Genomic DNA, 16,437 nt, shown 5'->3' on the forward strand with positions numbered 1-16,437 from the left:
CAGGGTAATCCTGTAACACCATACTACCAGTAAAAATACAGCTAATTTATTTCTCAATTGTGTTTCCTACAACTGTCAACAAAAATGGTTTATTTATATCAGGGCCTGAGAGAAAAATACCAGATTTTAATTATTGCCAGTAAGAAAAGTCAGAAGGTTTTTTTATGTGTTAGTACGATGGTCCACATATACTGAACCACAAGGATCCATACCTTGGGCAGTGTTAGTAGTGACCTGCCCAACACACTTAACTACAGAGCAAAGTTACTTAGCTTTACTGACTACTGAGCTCCACAGGGACAGCTTCACTAAAATTAAACACACTCTTGCACAGAAAAACTATGGCGTAATACTTTGAAGTCTTTCCTCTGATCCGTGTCCATCATTTCCAGAGAAGGACCTGTAAGAGCGTCTCTAATTGTACATAAAGTAAAGTATGATTTAGTGGGTTTCTCTCTCACAATCCCCCTTGTATCCTCTATCTTTCCCCCAGCCCTTCATCCTATCATTTCTCTTCTATATCCCTCACCTTCCCTCTCTTTTTTCTCCCCCCACTCTCTCTTTCCCTCTCTCTCTCTCTGACAGTGATAAATTGCCTGTTGGGTTGGGTAATCCATCTTGCCGTATCCCACACCTGAACACACACTCCCTCACTCCTCCCCTGCTCCCTTCTTTTCCTCCTCTTTTTCCCCATCCATCCGTTCTTCCCTCCGGTATCCTTTCATCTCAAGGTTAGTGAGGCTCACTGAAGGTAAAGATTTGCCTGACAACTCCTTGCTATACATCTGTGCACACACAGGTGAACACAGTGTGTGCACAGAAACAGTATGCGTACCATTACGCACACAAAATCATAAACTCAAATATACAAACTCAGTCAGGGTTTTTCCTGGATCAGAATTAGGTAAAAAGGTAGTATTTCAACCATGAACTACTGCAGAATTTAATGGAAAAATAAATTCAAACATGTGCCAGGTTGTGTGCATCTACATCTGCCAACTTTACTCATAGAAGGCACCAGGCTATGACTTATTTATCAATCTACAGTTAAAAACAATGATGGTAATTAGGGTGTCCTGATGACGTGATTAGGATAGCGTACACATAACCGCAAATTCCCCAGTTGCCAGGAACCTTTGTTACATGCCACATCCCTCTCTTTTGTCCAATATTCTTTTCTTATTTTCTTCAATTAAAACTATCTAAGAAAAACAAATAGATAATTGATGACATGACAATAGGCTTTAGTCATCCTAGTGGCACTGTGAGGCTGTACTTAGACTTCAAGCTTAATGCTAATATTAGCATGTTAACATGCTTACATTGATAACGCTAACATGCTGATGTTAAGCAGGTATAATGTTTACCATGTTCACCGTTTTATTTGTTAATTTGCACTAAACACAATATTGCATAAAGGGATTTTCACTAACTACCTCATCTGTTACACAGTGTGTTGCTTAAAATGTATACTGAGATACCAAAAAAATAGGAATAGGTTATCTGTAAAATTAGCATTTATATTAAAACTAATATTCTCCCAGACAATAAAAAAGTTGAGAGTTTTTGATATAAAAAATAACTTTACTTCGAAAAGTAGACTTTTAAATAAACAAACCATGTAATCCCAGGACTTCAAACCAATTTGTCAGGTGGTTCCCCCAGGCCTGTACAAAGAGCGTTTATATGTTTTAACATAAACCCTAAACCTCCTCAGGGTGTGCTTGAATCATCCTGCAAGCCTCTAAAACTTAAACCGTTTTTTAACAGTCCTATATCCATGAAAGTCAACTGAGCGTGCTTGCTTTTTTCCAGGTTTCAGAATCACACAGTAGCACTCATTCATACATGGGAGCTCTGTAAAGCGACCATAGTGCTCCACTGTTGGCTACGAAGCTCCTCAAAGGGAGCAGCTGGGGGTTAAGAGTTTTGCTCAAGAGCACAGTTTTTATTGAGAGTGGGGAGTCTTATAACCTGACTCCGCCAGATGGATTGCTTCGCATTTGCTCGGCATATCCATCTGGGAACTTTCCGTTGGAAAACTTTTGGGAAGGGGCGGAAATACTGGTTAGCTGATTGGATGAACCATCTGTCTATCACCTATGTTGGTGATAGACGGGCCAAATCAACCAATCAGATCCACGAAGCGTAGAAAAATACAACCACAAGCCCGCCCCTGCTGCTGCAGGCAAAGCATAGCTCGTTAGCTCAGCATGCAAACATGTCGGTAAAGGAGATTTGCCGTTTGTGTAACGAGAATTTAGGAATAAAAGGAACCATTTCAGGTTCCCGGACCATATTCCAAAAGAAGGATCCAAGAGAAAAAAAGCATTAGCGAGCAGCTACCGCTCTCTGAAAATACTGGTTAGCTGATTGGATAAACCATCTGTCTATCACCACCTAACCCACCTCAAAACCACCGCTGATTGGCCCGGTCGTTTGGCTAACGGCTCCAAATTTTCTCTGCCTCAAGATGCCAGACTGATCTGCGAGTGAAAAACTGGAGCTCGCGAGATCAGGACGGTCTCACGAGGCTAGGAGTCTTATGCATGGACATCAAAACTGGATTCAACATGACACCCATCCAGGCACAAGCTTGCATTACCAACTGCTAGACTGCTGCTGATTCAGAATATATGATCAGTCAGATATTATTATGCTTTGTCAGATAAGAGATTCAATGAGATGGAATAAAGTGTTAAAAGGCAAGATACAGAGATATATGGAGGTAAAGATTAAAGAGGGAGAACCCTGCTTTTGTATGACTCCCTCTCTGACACTGTATGTAGCCTGGTGTACAGTCAATAGCAGATAACAGTAAACAACAACAACCATCTCAAACCCTCTAAATCGAGCCCCGCAGGCTCCATCTGCTCAAGGTAATTGGAAAGTTTATCGTCTAGAGGCTATTCTCTGTGTCTGATTGAAGCACAAACTGGGAACAAAAAGCCAATTTAATACTCTCTCTCTCTCTCTCTCTCTCTCTCTCTCTCCCTCCCTCTCCCACACCCATACGTGCGCACACACACACACACACACACACACACACACACGCATACACACACGCACACACACTTTCTCTTTCCATCTATGCCTTGCTACCTTTGTGTAGCCTAAAGCACTCTTTCTTTATTTCTTTCTTTCTTTCCCTTTCTCTCGTTCATCTTCCTCTTCCAGCTTGTTGATAAACTGGAAAGAAGAATGATGTTAGATGCTGATGATAAGCATCAGGAGAAAATGGATGAAATTGATGTCTATTAGTCAGAATGAGGTAAGGGAGTGATGACAAATGGAAAGAAAGAGAGTCTGGCAAATCAAGTATTAAAGATGTGTTTGTTAAGAATTAGTTTACTTTACTCAGATAAAATGTGTTGCAGACCCATACAGCCTATAGTACAACACTTTCATCACAGACAGATGATAAATTAACAACAACCACAAAAGAGGTATATACTTTCCGTCAAGATAAGATAGATAGAACTCTATAAAAAAATAAAAACTTTTTTTCAAAATACTACAGTAATTAATCCACAACTACTGCAGCAAAGTCTGCCATGGAGCCTAACTGGAAACTGCAGCTTAAATGTCATCCTTGTTCTCATTTCACCTTCTGCCCTTTACAATGCTCTGACACAATAGATTCACCGTGCTACTTAAAATACACACACAAACACAGCGTTCGCTTCTCCTATCTTTGGCATTAGACAGCCTCTTAACCTATATAGTTAAGCTGGGAATGTGCACACATAAATTTGCGGCCCTTCAGTGCCGTGTATTTAGAACAGGAATGCCATTACAGTACTTGTAAAACATGAACGACTGACTAGCTCTAATTCTGACCTTAAAAAGTAGGTGGGTTGTAACTGTTGTCACAGTAAGCACTCACACACAAAGAGTGTACAAGTGTCTATTCACCCATCCTATCTGTCAGTCTTGCAAAATGTGCCTGTTCAGACACAGTTTTTCCTTCCTATGTGTTTTCCTCAGACTTTCAAATTTCACTTCCATCATCCAGAGCCAAGATGAAAAGCGAAAGTGTTCCAGTAACTGCAGGTGCCAGCTCCAACACTCTGTGACACTGTGAAGTCTTGCTCGCTGAACTGTTTATTTGAAGACCTGCTAACCACACTTTAATATTAGCCAACGTGCAGTCACAAGCTGATATATCACACAGAAACACGCACATACACACATGCACTGTCACAGGCTATCACATTGTCAGATATAACACCTCTATCTTCAGCATCTCACACTAGGAAAATCTCATGGCAGGCTGAGGTGTGAGTGACATGTGTATGTATGTATTTGTGTGTGTGTGTGTGTGTGTGTGTGTGTGTGTGTGTGTGTGTGTGTGTGTGTGTGTGTGTGTGTGTGTGTGTGTGTGCGCTTTACTTTGTCTTTGTGAACACTAGTTTAAGTTGTCAACTGTCAGTGTGAGGGCGTTTTGGTTGGGCCTTATTTCTTCAAGGGACAATTTTAGGGTCAGGATTTTAGGATTACATTAGACAATAAAGATACAGTACATAGGTATGTATGTTGGGGTGACGATGTTTGTCAAAGTAGCAACTCTGGTTACCTGTAGGTCTGACTTTACCTTTATTAAAAATTCCCTTTTGGCCACCTTAATTACAAACTGTTAGTAAACAGCGGCTTTAAAAGTTGATTTGCGGCATAAAAAGTCAGGTTGTTCCGTGAGGTTTGTCTGTATTTAGTTTGATGTGTAGCTGGGTGGAATTAATATAAAAGAAGGGAAGAGGTCATCATGATACATCTGCTCAACTAGAGAAGCATCTAGAGGGAGAGATAAGTTGTTTTCTGTCAAACACACATACACATACACATACAGTACATTCACATACAGCATTGTAGCCTTGTTGCAGTGCAGTTCTTGTCAGCTAGCAGGTTTATTAACAGAGTATGAGCTCACTATTGTCAGATAGTGTGAACAACCTACTGCTGGGCCTTCACAGCCATTTAAGAGGACACACTGGTGTTTCATAGTCTGACAAATATCATGACAACAAAAAAACTAAAGATGGCTGCATGGTCCTAAGCTTAAGTTCCTTTTTTAAACAGCATTTGAAAATATGGGAAGATTCCCAAAGTTGTACACATTTCAGTCCAAAATGCTATACACCTCAAATATAGAAGAATGTTTTGTATTTCTTTTATCATGTCCCCAGGAACAATGTGATTTTGTAAACATGGTTTAAAGTTTTTTTAAATGGATTTAATTTGTTAGTGTGGTAATGGAAGCTGAAAAAAGAGATATGGATAGAAATGAAAATAGAAGGAAAGTTGAGCATGTGTGAAGAGATGACAGTTTTCTTTACAAAGGTGCAGTGGGATAAAAGATAGGCAGAGGTAGACAGACAGACAGATAAATAGATGTGCACATACACAACTTAAAAATATAAATAATACCTTTATAATATATTTATAACAATATTCTATGCACAATACATTGCATATATAAAATCTCAAACTTTGTATCACCTAAAATACAAACATATCATATATAAACATCTAGACAGGTGGAGACAGACAGAGGAGACAGTTGCATAAGTATTGTAGTGTTCCTTACTAATTTCTGTATTGTGGAGTGATGGAGAGGCAGTTGCCATGGTAGCTATGGACCCTAATGGCAGCAGGCGCTGTTGCCACTTTCACCACCATCCAGCAGTGCAGTGTGCTCTTGGTAGAGCACATACACACATGTCAGTGTGTTTTCACATGAACCTCAGGGTGCCTTGGTGTGTGTGTTATTGTGTAAGTATCTGTTGTGTGCCAGTGTGTGTTAGGGTGTGTTCACTCATGCATGTGGTTTGCCTCATGTGTTGCCGATGTGCAGTACTGGTGTTTGTTTTGATCTTGGAGGTACACAGAGGTGCAATAAATGTAAAACTGATTTATGTATGGACAGTATGTATGTATGTACTGTATGTACCGTAATTTACCAGGAAGTCATTAAATGGGAGACTTTGCTAAGTAAAACTAAGTAATGCAAACATTTCAAAGCCTTCACCATATATTCCAATGACAAAAAAAACAGGCTTTGAAACCAAGTCCCTTTAATTTCTTTTAAAATTAGCCAATGAGGGAGGACTGCATTTCAAGAATCAAAATAAAAGAAACTGGCACTATGCAAACACTTGGCACTTTGCACAGACCTCTACTAAATCTATGATTGTGTGTGTTTGTGTTAAATTTCCTAATTAATGCACATTGGCAAACTCAAATTCATCATCTGCTGTGTTTTAGAACAGGCAAAGCTTTTTGTAGCTTCCCTGGCTCTTTATAGACCGACAGCTATACACAGTGCGTTGACTGTGGCAGTCTACTGGCCGGGGTAGTTAGTCTAATTACGTTTGTCCGCTCTGGGTCAGTGACTGTAATGACAATGATAGCACTGTTATGGAAAACGTTCTCTCTTCTTCTCCTTCCTCCCTCTCCTCTAAATTTATTTCTCCTTCTTTTCTTCAGAGCCTAATTTAAAAGAAAAATATATTTGTGAGAGAAAGAAACAGAGATAGAGATTGTGTGTTAATGTGTCAGACTCTGGCCACAAGTTCATCAAACTGATACTGGGTTGGACCCTTTTGTCTCCATAACAGTGTATATTCTTCAAAGTAAAGATATCATGAAGTGCTGGGAAAATTCCACAGGGATCTCAGTCAATGCAAATTTGTTAAGCATAATGTTCATGTTGGTTCCACCTCATCCCAAAGAGGCTCTGCTGGTTGAGATGTGAAGACTGTATAGATGGCAGGAGAAGAGGGGAGGTCGCTGTTATGTTTATTGTTATACACTGTGTGCTTCATGACATTGTACATTATCTCACTGACAGTATCTATTAGAAAGAGGCTGGGCGATGGGATTTTTTTTTCCATTCTGCTAATGTTCTTTAAAACAAATTAACACATATTTGACAACAGTGAAAAGCCCAACATCTTTTAACATAAAATATAATTATGTTCCTTGAAGAGACCTCACCATTAAAAAAATGGAACTACCAGCTGATCACTGATCTCTGTTGTTTTTTTATACATATAGGCCCATCTGTTAGTTTGAAGGAGTTCTTCCAGTCCCCTGACCCATGTCATAAACAAGGCATTTTGGCCTTATTTGGATAATTATTGTTTGTTGCCATTTCTTTCTCTGTGAACACTGGACACTGTAACATTGATGTAGGTTATATTTATAACAAGACTGTTGAATTGTACAGGGGCTTTGTGTGTTTAAGGGTCACTCAATGTATGTATCAATGATTATGCTACTTTTTATTATAAATATCTATATTTTCAAACTACTTAAATATCCCCACACATTTTTTGGGTATTGTTTTTGGGTACAGTCAATAGTGTGTCCAAACTGGGATTGTAATTATATTGTTTTTGAAAAATGCCAATAAAGTTATTGAGTTGATATAGTTAGTAATGTCCTGATGGTGTATGTGTGTGTGCTTGGGGGTGGGTCAAATTGACATAAATCCAGCGGAAAGCTCTTCAATTTAGCCTGCATCAGCATTTTTGCCTCCCCTCCACTCCCCTCACACACACACATACACACACACATCCATCCATTTAGACCGTCTTGCTGTTATTGATGAAGCCACCTCTTTATATGGTAATGTATTTCACACCTGAAAGGCATCAGGAGGGCATGATCACTCTGTTTTTGCACACACCCACAGACACACACACACACACACACACACACAACTTGCCCTATATATTCTCTCTTACCTCTTCGTCAAAAACACACACATGCACACCAACACGCACTATTATTCACATGAACGCCATATATTTCCACCCTCTTTCTGCCTCTCACCTACACGCACACGCACTCCTCACAGCTATGAGGAGCCCATTAACGCTGATGGAGATATGTATGCAGCTCACATCTGTCACATGTCGCTGCCGTGGCAACACCAGCTGCCGTGGTTACTGGAGGCCTGCTTCTAGGCGTTATGGGATTTGGTTATTACAGGATAGCTAGCTACCTGTGTGTAGAAATACATCCCTTTGAGGACAGACTGCAGAGCTATAATAGGCCATCATTTGATCTGAAGTAGACTAATTACAGACAAAATACTGGTTTGGGATGGAAATTACCAAGTGACTGGGATTAGTTAAATTGATTATATCCACAAGTGTTTTGGTGGATTGGAAAAGGCATCTGAAACAGCAGATGGATCATAAGCTCTTAACCTCAGCTTTAGTTCACCTGATGGTCAGATGTACCTTTCTCATGATGTGGGGCTTTTTGTTGGGTATTAAAAGGATTTTCTTTTAACATTAGGGTTAATACTTTTTAATTCTGCATCCCACTAAAAGGACATGGGTGTTTTGCACAGCAGTTAAAAGATTGTTACTCTAAACAAGCCAGAGCTTTTTTCCCCTGTCCCAGAATAGATAGGCGGTGTAGCCAGACCATACTCCACTGCTGACACAGCGCTGTGGGGATAGAATTTTGATTGATTAATATGATTACTTTCATTGTTACTTTCCAAGTAACAAGCACTAAAGTTGGCCAAACTTTTTTTCATGAACAACAAAAAGGGAAAAATGACTCCCCATATGATATAGCAATCTTTACGGTTCTCACGTCACTGCACTGTATGTTCTGTTTGTTTCATTAAACTCTAAAATCTCTGTACTGCGTAAGCTGCTGGCAGCTGTTTTATCTACAGCCAAAACTAGGCAAACACATCAATGGGTCTGCTAATATAAACATTTTAAGTGCATATATATTTATAACTAAGTGTAAATTTATAAACTTGAGAGAAATAAACTCAAGTCCAGATGAAAGCAATCTCAGTAAATCTCAAGTTGCCAGTAAGATGTCCTTTTTTGGTTTCATTTTTATGTCTGAAGTGGAACAGTATATGTTTCACTTTATATACATACATGGTTTTGACTTTCAGATGATCTGAAACAGACACTTTGCTGGTGACTAAAACACACACACACACACACACACACATAGTGACCCACTTTCCTGGGTTGAACTGGACCAACCAAAAACAGATCACCCTGCATCCATTTATGATTTGGGCGTGGATATAGGGGATAAATACACATTCACAGACACACACACAGATATACACACCAGTAGAACGGGGACATAGGCCTTAAGTGAGTACAGCTGTGTAGCCAGATGTGCTTTTGAGTCCTGTGGTTACAAGTGTGACTGTTCATTCTAATCCCTCAACAGAGCACTCTTTTGCTCCTTTGCTTTCTCTCTCTCTCACTCTTGCTTTCTCTCTTTCTCTTTTTCTCTCTCTCACTTTCTCTCTCTCTCTCTCTCTCTCTCTCTCTCTCTCTCTCTCTCTCTCTCTCTCTCTTTCTCTCTGCAGCTCGGTCTCAGTTCAGTCAGCTAATACTAAAAGGTATATGGACAATATGACCTGAAAAATGTCAGTTTACTGTAATATGAGGATAACATTTACATGTACGCCACATCAGAAAAACAAACCACATATGTATATACTGTATAGATATCTGTTTTGGACTACTTTTGAATGAATGAATGAATGATGTATCTTCTCTAAGACATATAAGTGGATGAGCACACACAAATTGTCTGCCACAATCAAATATCAAGACATTTAGGCATAGTGACAAACTCTAACATGGGCTCTTATCTGTATGTATGTATGTATGTGTGTGCTTGTTTCAGTATTCACAAAAGACCCTAACAAACGGCCACACACACATGCTAAATGCCCTACAAGCACAACAAACACACAGAACTGTAGACATCCAAACAGCAAAATATTCAACTGTAAGACCGGTGAAGGTCATCATTAGCATAGCATTAACAGCACTGTGAGAATGTGTTTGCATGCGTGCGTGCGTGCGTGCGTGCGTGCGTGCGTGCGTGCGTGCGTGCGTGTGTGCGTGCGTGCGTGCATGCATGCATGTGGCTGGTCAAGCTTGACCTATCATGTATTTATATTCAGAGACAGGTCTACATTGTTCAGTGTGTGTGTGTGTGTGTGTGTGTGTGTGTGTGTGTGTGTGTGTGTGTGTGTCTGGGGGGGTATATCGGTTGGTGGATGTGTGTTTTTATTCTAGCTGTGAAGGGTCACATATGTCCCAGTGTCCTGTGGGAATAACATGGGGCCTCATGCTGACAGCACAACAGGACAGGAAGGGACACACACACACACACACACACACACACACACACACACACACACACACACACACACACACTCAGTCAAAGTGCTGTTCTGGCACATTTGGTAAAGGAGAAGGATTATTAGGTCACATTGCTTCACCACCAAGGACATGAGTTCATCTTCTCCCTGACATAAAACACCTGCATAGGTCAGAAGAGTCTCGGAAAGGAACCACACTGTAAGAAACCCAAATCCTGTCGGGCATACAAAGATTCAACAGGGGAGTGCATCTTATTATGCATCTTGTATCTTCACAGGTTGTTTTAAGTCGACCAGTTATACCATGTACCAAGTACCATAAAAGATCTCAGTGTCAGCTTGATTGCTAATTTTTACTAATACTCCCAGTGGTTGCAATGTAATTCATTCATCCAAGAAACCCTGCACCAACTAATCCTGAATCTGTTGACATGTAAGACTCGTGAGCAAGAGCTAAGGAGGAAACTTAATCATAACCACAAAATAACACATTCAAGAACACGTGTAAGAGGCACACTTTTCTGGCTGTGAAATTACTATGAGAATACCCAGCATGCTGCATGCATAGTGTAGCACACACTTGAGTACAGATTTTCAGAGTTTGATTCTGTAAAGCACATGGAGACAAAGACACTAAAGTCTCTATTCCTTGAGCCATAGAGACATATTTTGGTTTGTGATTAACTGTTTTTTGTCTGCATACCATAGTTTTGTGTACTAGGTTCAGTGATACTTTAAAGCCAATTTCCGTATCTGCAGCTGATCATAAGTATCCGCAAATAACTTAACTCAATTTACTTTATGCAGATACTTTTTCCACAAAGACGTACAGCAACTACACCAATTACATTACTGTGACTTATGTGCCTGTGCTTATTCTACCCTGCAATAAAGTAAACCACAATGGGAAGCTTTAATCAGTCTAAACTAAACCCAATCTAACAAATAACATTTTAATTAGTGGTCTGCCCACCGACAGTCCCCATTAACCCCCACCGTTCCAAACAGTTTCCAACTGTCATGTTCTTGAGCTAATGAGAAACCACTGTTTCCACCTCTGTCTGACTTGCTGTACAGTGAGTCTTTCTGTCCCACTGTAGCCCTTTATCTGGATGCACTTTATTAGCCCCATGGTGCATACTATGTGCTTCTTTGTTACCAATTAACTCTGAGGTTGCATTCATAACTAAAATCCAGTCAACTGCAACACAAGAACACTGAACCCAGAGGCAACATGTTGTAAAAATGATGATGAGTCAAAACCACTGCCAGGAGAACTTTCAATGCTTGTTTTTTTCATGCCTACTATCTCCATAACCCCTTATTTTCTACCAGCCAATCCAATGTCAAAACCAAAATGTACTTATCTCATATGATAAGGTTGATCTAACCTAAGTACATTAGCACAACGAGCATGAAATTCAGTTGTCTGAAGTGACACCAAATGTCCCTGTATTGCAGGCTTTCCTTCCAGTTATTTAAACAATGTTAGACATTAGCACAGGTTTATTTTCTTGGTTAATCATAATGCAAGAGGTAGAGATCTATTCAGGGTAGGCTGGATATACAGTATGTCGCAAGCTCATAAAGATGCATGTATACATATATACACATGATACATTTGTATTGTATATGATTTGAAACCATTTCATAAATCAACTCACACCACTCTGAGGCTCATAATCTGCCTGTTAAGAATCACTGTACTAATGGAATTAAAATTGATTATATGGATTACTTGAAGAAAAAAAGAAATCACCTGTCAAAGAAAATTAGAAAAAGCCTACAATCTATCTATGTGGATTAATATCTGCTCAAAGTACTCAATGTATTTTAATCATCCATCATGTTAATTCTCTCAAAAAGAGAAAAGAAATATAGAACAAAGTGAACTCATCTGGTGATATGATCAATCAGGTAAACTAGAGAACTCTAAGACAAAAATCGAAATAGTCTTTTCTGTTTCATCTTATTTTGTTTTTGGCAATGTGTCAGTAATTGATTTACAGCTTCAGATAAAATAATTATTCTAAATCCCAAAGGCTGTTTAGTCTCTGCTCTTTTCCACAGCTAATCAAAATGAGGGTTGGACAAATTACAGCATCCCAATGATTTATGAGAACAATAACTCTGACTACACAGCAATGCAGTAAGCAAGGGAATGATTAGAGGCCCAGTCTTTCATGAGCAACCAAGTTAATGTGTGTCACTGTCCAAATGCCACAGTTGATGAAAGAGCAAGTTATTTTTGGAGGCTGTGCTACTGAGCATAGCCAACACACCACAGAGCAGGTATTAAAAACACATATGCAGTAGGATGCACACACATTAATATACACTATAGTTTTTACCTTGCTGGAGTAAGGTCCAGGAATGAGCAGTTTCAGTGCTTGTCTTTTCAGCTCTGTCAGCCTAGCATTGCAGTTCTCACACCATATCCCTCTCTCACTACCAGGGGAACTTCCACTGCCTGAGGCTGGTGATCCTGTCCCAAAACCTGGGGAGCCACCCAGAGAACCAGGCGATTCCGTACCAATCCCCGGAGAGATGGTCCCCGGTGATCCAGAGAAGGACCCTGGTGAGGAGATTCCTGAGCCTGGGGACGGGGTGCCCGTGGAGCTTGGCATGGAGCCGGCACCCTCTGGGGCAGGGCGTGTGCCGGAGCGGGTGTTTTCCTCATAGGCCTTCCGGTACCATGTGTCGGGGGAAAAGGAGGAAGATTTGGTCGGGGATGTGTCGGGCATCTGCGGGGGAAAAAATTAATTTAAAAAGAAGAAAACTTGACTAATTATTAAATATTATGGCAGCAATTGGACATGTCATAGCCGGAAAAGCACAGGTGTAAATAATAATATTCATTAATAAAAGATGAATTCCACATTGCAATTCCATAAAAAAAGGCTATATTGTGTGAATATGTGCAACATCCCCACTCATCCCAGTGGACACAACAGGTTGCACAGGGATGAGAATAAAATAATGAGGAGGGGGTAAGGGCATGTGTCTTGTGTCATGCAAATTAAAAGTCAAGCTATTTGCATTTTGCCTGTAAAGCAAAATGATGATGTGTGTTCACTATTTCCACCAAGGCTAGCTAAATTCAGTAGGCTACCTATTTCATTGAATTTAACAAATTATACACTATTTGTAGGTCTGTTCACAAACAACCATATATCTGAAATTCATGGGAGAGAATCAAAAGCAAATGATTCTGGTTGAAAAAAAATGGAAATAAACTCACAAGCTAAATACAGTAAACAGTCACAGTATCTCATGCCAATAACACATAGACAAATGGTCGGACAATTAAAACACACAAACAGGAAGCAATGTTTAACATTTACTGTAATAGTGTTACAACCCAAGTCAATGCAGTCAACACATTGGATGCTTCTATAACCATCTAAATAGGATTATGTCAGATTCCGTGTGGAGACCTGTGTTATTTTTCTTTATTCAGACGGCCACATGGGAACATCAAATGAGCCACAGGGAGTTGAAAATTAGATATTTTGCGGCTGGGTAAATCCAGTCAGAGAGCAGACCCATTGATGTGGTGGTGGCTGGATTGGTTTGGGTACTGTTGCTGCTTTAATCCCTCAAAAGGGCTATAATAAGGAAGCAATGAGTAGGCTGATAGGTGGGAATGCTCAATCATCTCCAAGTAAAGAGGTGGGTAGAATGTGAGCCAACCCTATGTCATAAATTAACGTTAATTAGGCTGTAGGAGGTAGACAGTGACACAGGTGTGAGTACCTGATGTACAGTAGCTGCTTGGTCCTCAGTTAGTGATAATTAAGATATGTGGGAGAACTATCAGTGAAAATGCATGCCACTGTTGTGACACCATAACCAATGATGTGCGAAATGTGATCTTCACAAAGCACTCAATCAACAGCATGAGCACTAAATCTAATGAGCGTTCATGACTTTTATATTTATGTCACCCTGAAAAAGCAAACTGTAGTTTTCAATTAAAATGGGTAGGTAGTGTGAGGTGAAGTGCATGCATCGCTGAATGAATGATAAGTTTTATTTATTTATTTTTTATGTATGTTTAGGCTAACAGAGGTGTGTCCACCCCTCGGCTGCTGGAATGAATAACCTACCCCATATTTTCTGCTCCGGCTGCTCACAGACCTCTCCTTAGTCCCCGACAGTGAAGTCATGTTGGGGGTGAGAGGAAGGGTAGGAGAGGAGAGGAGAGGAGAGGAGAGGAGAGGAGAGGAGAGGAGAAAGAACCTCTGCTGATGCTTCACATTCAAAAAGAGACCACCGGATCGATTTCAATTAACAACACGCCCCTGCAGTTTGCTCTTCTCAATCTGGAGGCAACCTTACGCCACTTCCAAATGTTATGTGAAAACAGGTTACATCCCCATTCCGTCGCAAAGAAACACACAAAAATCCTGAATGGTTCTTTTGTCCACGCGTTATTGCCTCTGGAAAAAGCCCTCGACTGACTTGTGAAAAAACACAAACTAAGAACAGGTCGTGCGAGAGGGGAGACCGCTCCCTGTCAGCAGAGTGTGCTCTGCGCTGAATGAGGCTCTCTGCTCAACAGCGCTCCGGACTGGCATCGCACTCAGCCCAGCCTCTCTCCATCAGCTCTGCCTCTGCGTCTCAGGCTGGCCAGGTAAAACAAACTCCCCCACCCCCAGGGGCAAATTACGTGTCATGAGCTCCCGATAAAGTCACGAGTCGTTATAGATCGAGTATGATCTGGCTGGTGCTGACCACGGCTACATGGAGTCAGTTCCTTGAGGTTTAGGCTAATTGTTATTATTCGTACCCTCCTGTTGACTTCCCGAGGCTCCGCACTCTGCTGAAGCCAGCAGTGGACTGAGGAGAGGAGACAGGAGAGAGGCGCACATCTGGATGAGGGCGGGGCCACCCTGCCCATCATCACCCACAGGCCAATTCACATCCAGAGGTGCCAGCTGAATGAGGAAGTGAGGAAACTGGAATTTTTAGATTGAGCTTTGTATTGTGGGATCTTGTTAGGTTGATGAGATTCAGCGTTTAACTAAACAATATAAAAGAGACACTTCCAGGACTCTATAGTCACCACTGAGGACACTGAAGTCAGGTATGTTTTCTCAGTGAATTAGTGGTTCGTAGGCTATAGGTTTTAGTGATCTAGGGAGACGTGATACTGTAAAATCGCCAAGTGGACTCAGGTTTACTAAAATCCAGGCTATGGCTCTGGACACTTTCTTTTTTAATAAAGTAGGATAAATTAAACCCTTTGGGGATGGAGAAGATGGAGAAGAAGAAACGACTGGACCTAGATTTAGACAAACCAGGCCATTAATCACTGTCATGAAATCAAAATGTTAAGTGACTCTGTTGAAACAACTTATTTTTTTCTTGACCCACAAAGAACCTTTAGAAAGGTGACCGGCAATTATCAGTCAAAAGCACAGTCTATGGGTTAACTGGCTGGTCTTCCACTTGAGTTTATGTGTTACGCAAAGTCAAGGAAAAGTTATGTAGGAAAAGGTAAGAGTGTAGAGAGATGCAAGCCTTTGGAAGAGTGTAAAAATCAATATAAGAGCAGTAATATTTCTGCAGTAACTTCTGTTGTCTTGTAATGGAGGAGACACACCTGCATGAAGTCATATAAGAACCACTGTATTGCAAAAGAGAGTAGTTTATGATTGGTTACACAGTGCCCTCTACTGTGGTCGTTAAGCTATTGCTAGAGACATACAGTCACCCAGCAGTTTATTGTGACTAAAGCATGTTGGACTGCTTTAAACATGTTAAAGCATGGTAATAGTGCCATTTATGACTTTCTATCTTTAAAGAAATGTATACCAGTACATTTTGCAGTACTAATAAAAATCTTCTGTGAAATAAAAAAGGAAAGGTTATAAATAATTAAGTTAGTGATGGATTTAGTCCATTTAGCTGCTTCAGTTTCAGTGTCCTGGAATCGTGCATACTGGGACACTCAAAAGAATAGAGCCATGCTAATGTTATTAGTTACACCTGTGCTTTTCCTACTGTGACAAGTTAAAACATCTGCTGTGAAAAAGCCTTTTGGCAGTTTGAGGGAAAGAGCAGTAAATACATAGAACAATGTTGTGCGTTATGTATTATCACTATTAGTAGGTTACAGTTTTTTTTTGATTGCTAAACGACAGTGGGCACAACTGGAGTCACATGTGCAAAACTCAAGCCACAATACAACATAAATTGTGTAACCCAAGTGTAATTACAGAATGTATGGGCCTACAGATTTTTTTGTAAGAACTCAGACATGA

The 16,437-nt window shown here is 40.4% G+C and overlaps 1 protein-coding gene across 1 annotated transcript in view; it reads right to left on the reverse strand.

Moving 5' to 3' along the window:
- The window catches only part of kif26ba (kinesin family member 26Ba), an 87,507-nt gene extending 73,170 nt beyond the window's left edge, over nucleotides 1-14,337 (reverse strand). Inside the window, 2 exon segments of the mRNA XM_028574472.1 lie at nucleotides 12,520-12,912; nucleotides 14,278-14,337. Of these exon segments, the coding sequence (XP_028430273.1) occupies nucleotides 12,520-12,912; nucleotides 14,278-14,337 (453 nt within the window).
- Between the last annotated feature and the right edge of the window lie 2,100 nt (nucleotides 14,338-16,437).

Source organism: Perca flavescens, chromosome 1 (assembly GCF_004354835.1).
Source record: "Perca flavescens isolate YP-PL-M2 chromosome 1, PFLA_1.0, whole genome shotgun sequence".
In the NCBI taxonomy this organism is placed as follows: domain Eukaryota; kingdom Metazoa; phylum Chordata; class Actinopteri; order Perciformes; family Percidae; genus Perca; species Perca flavescens.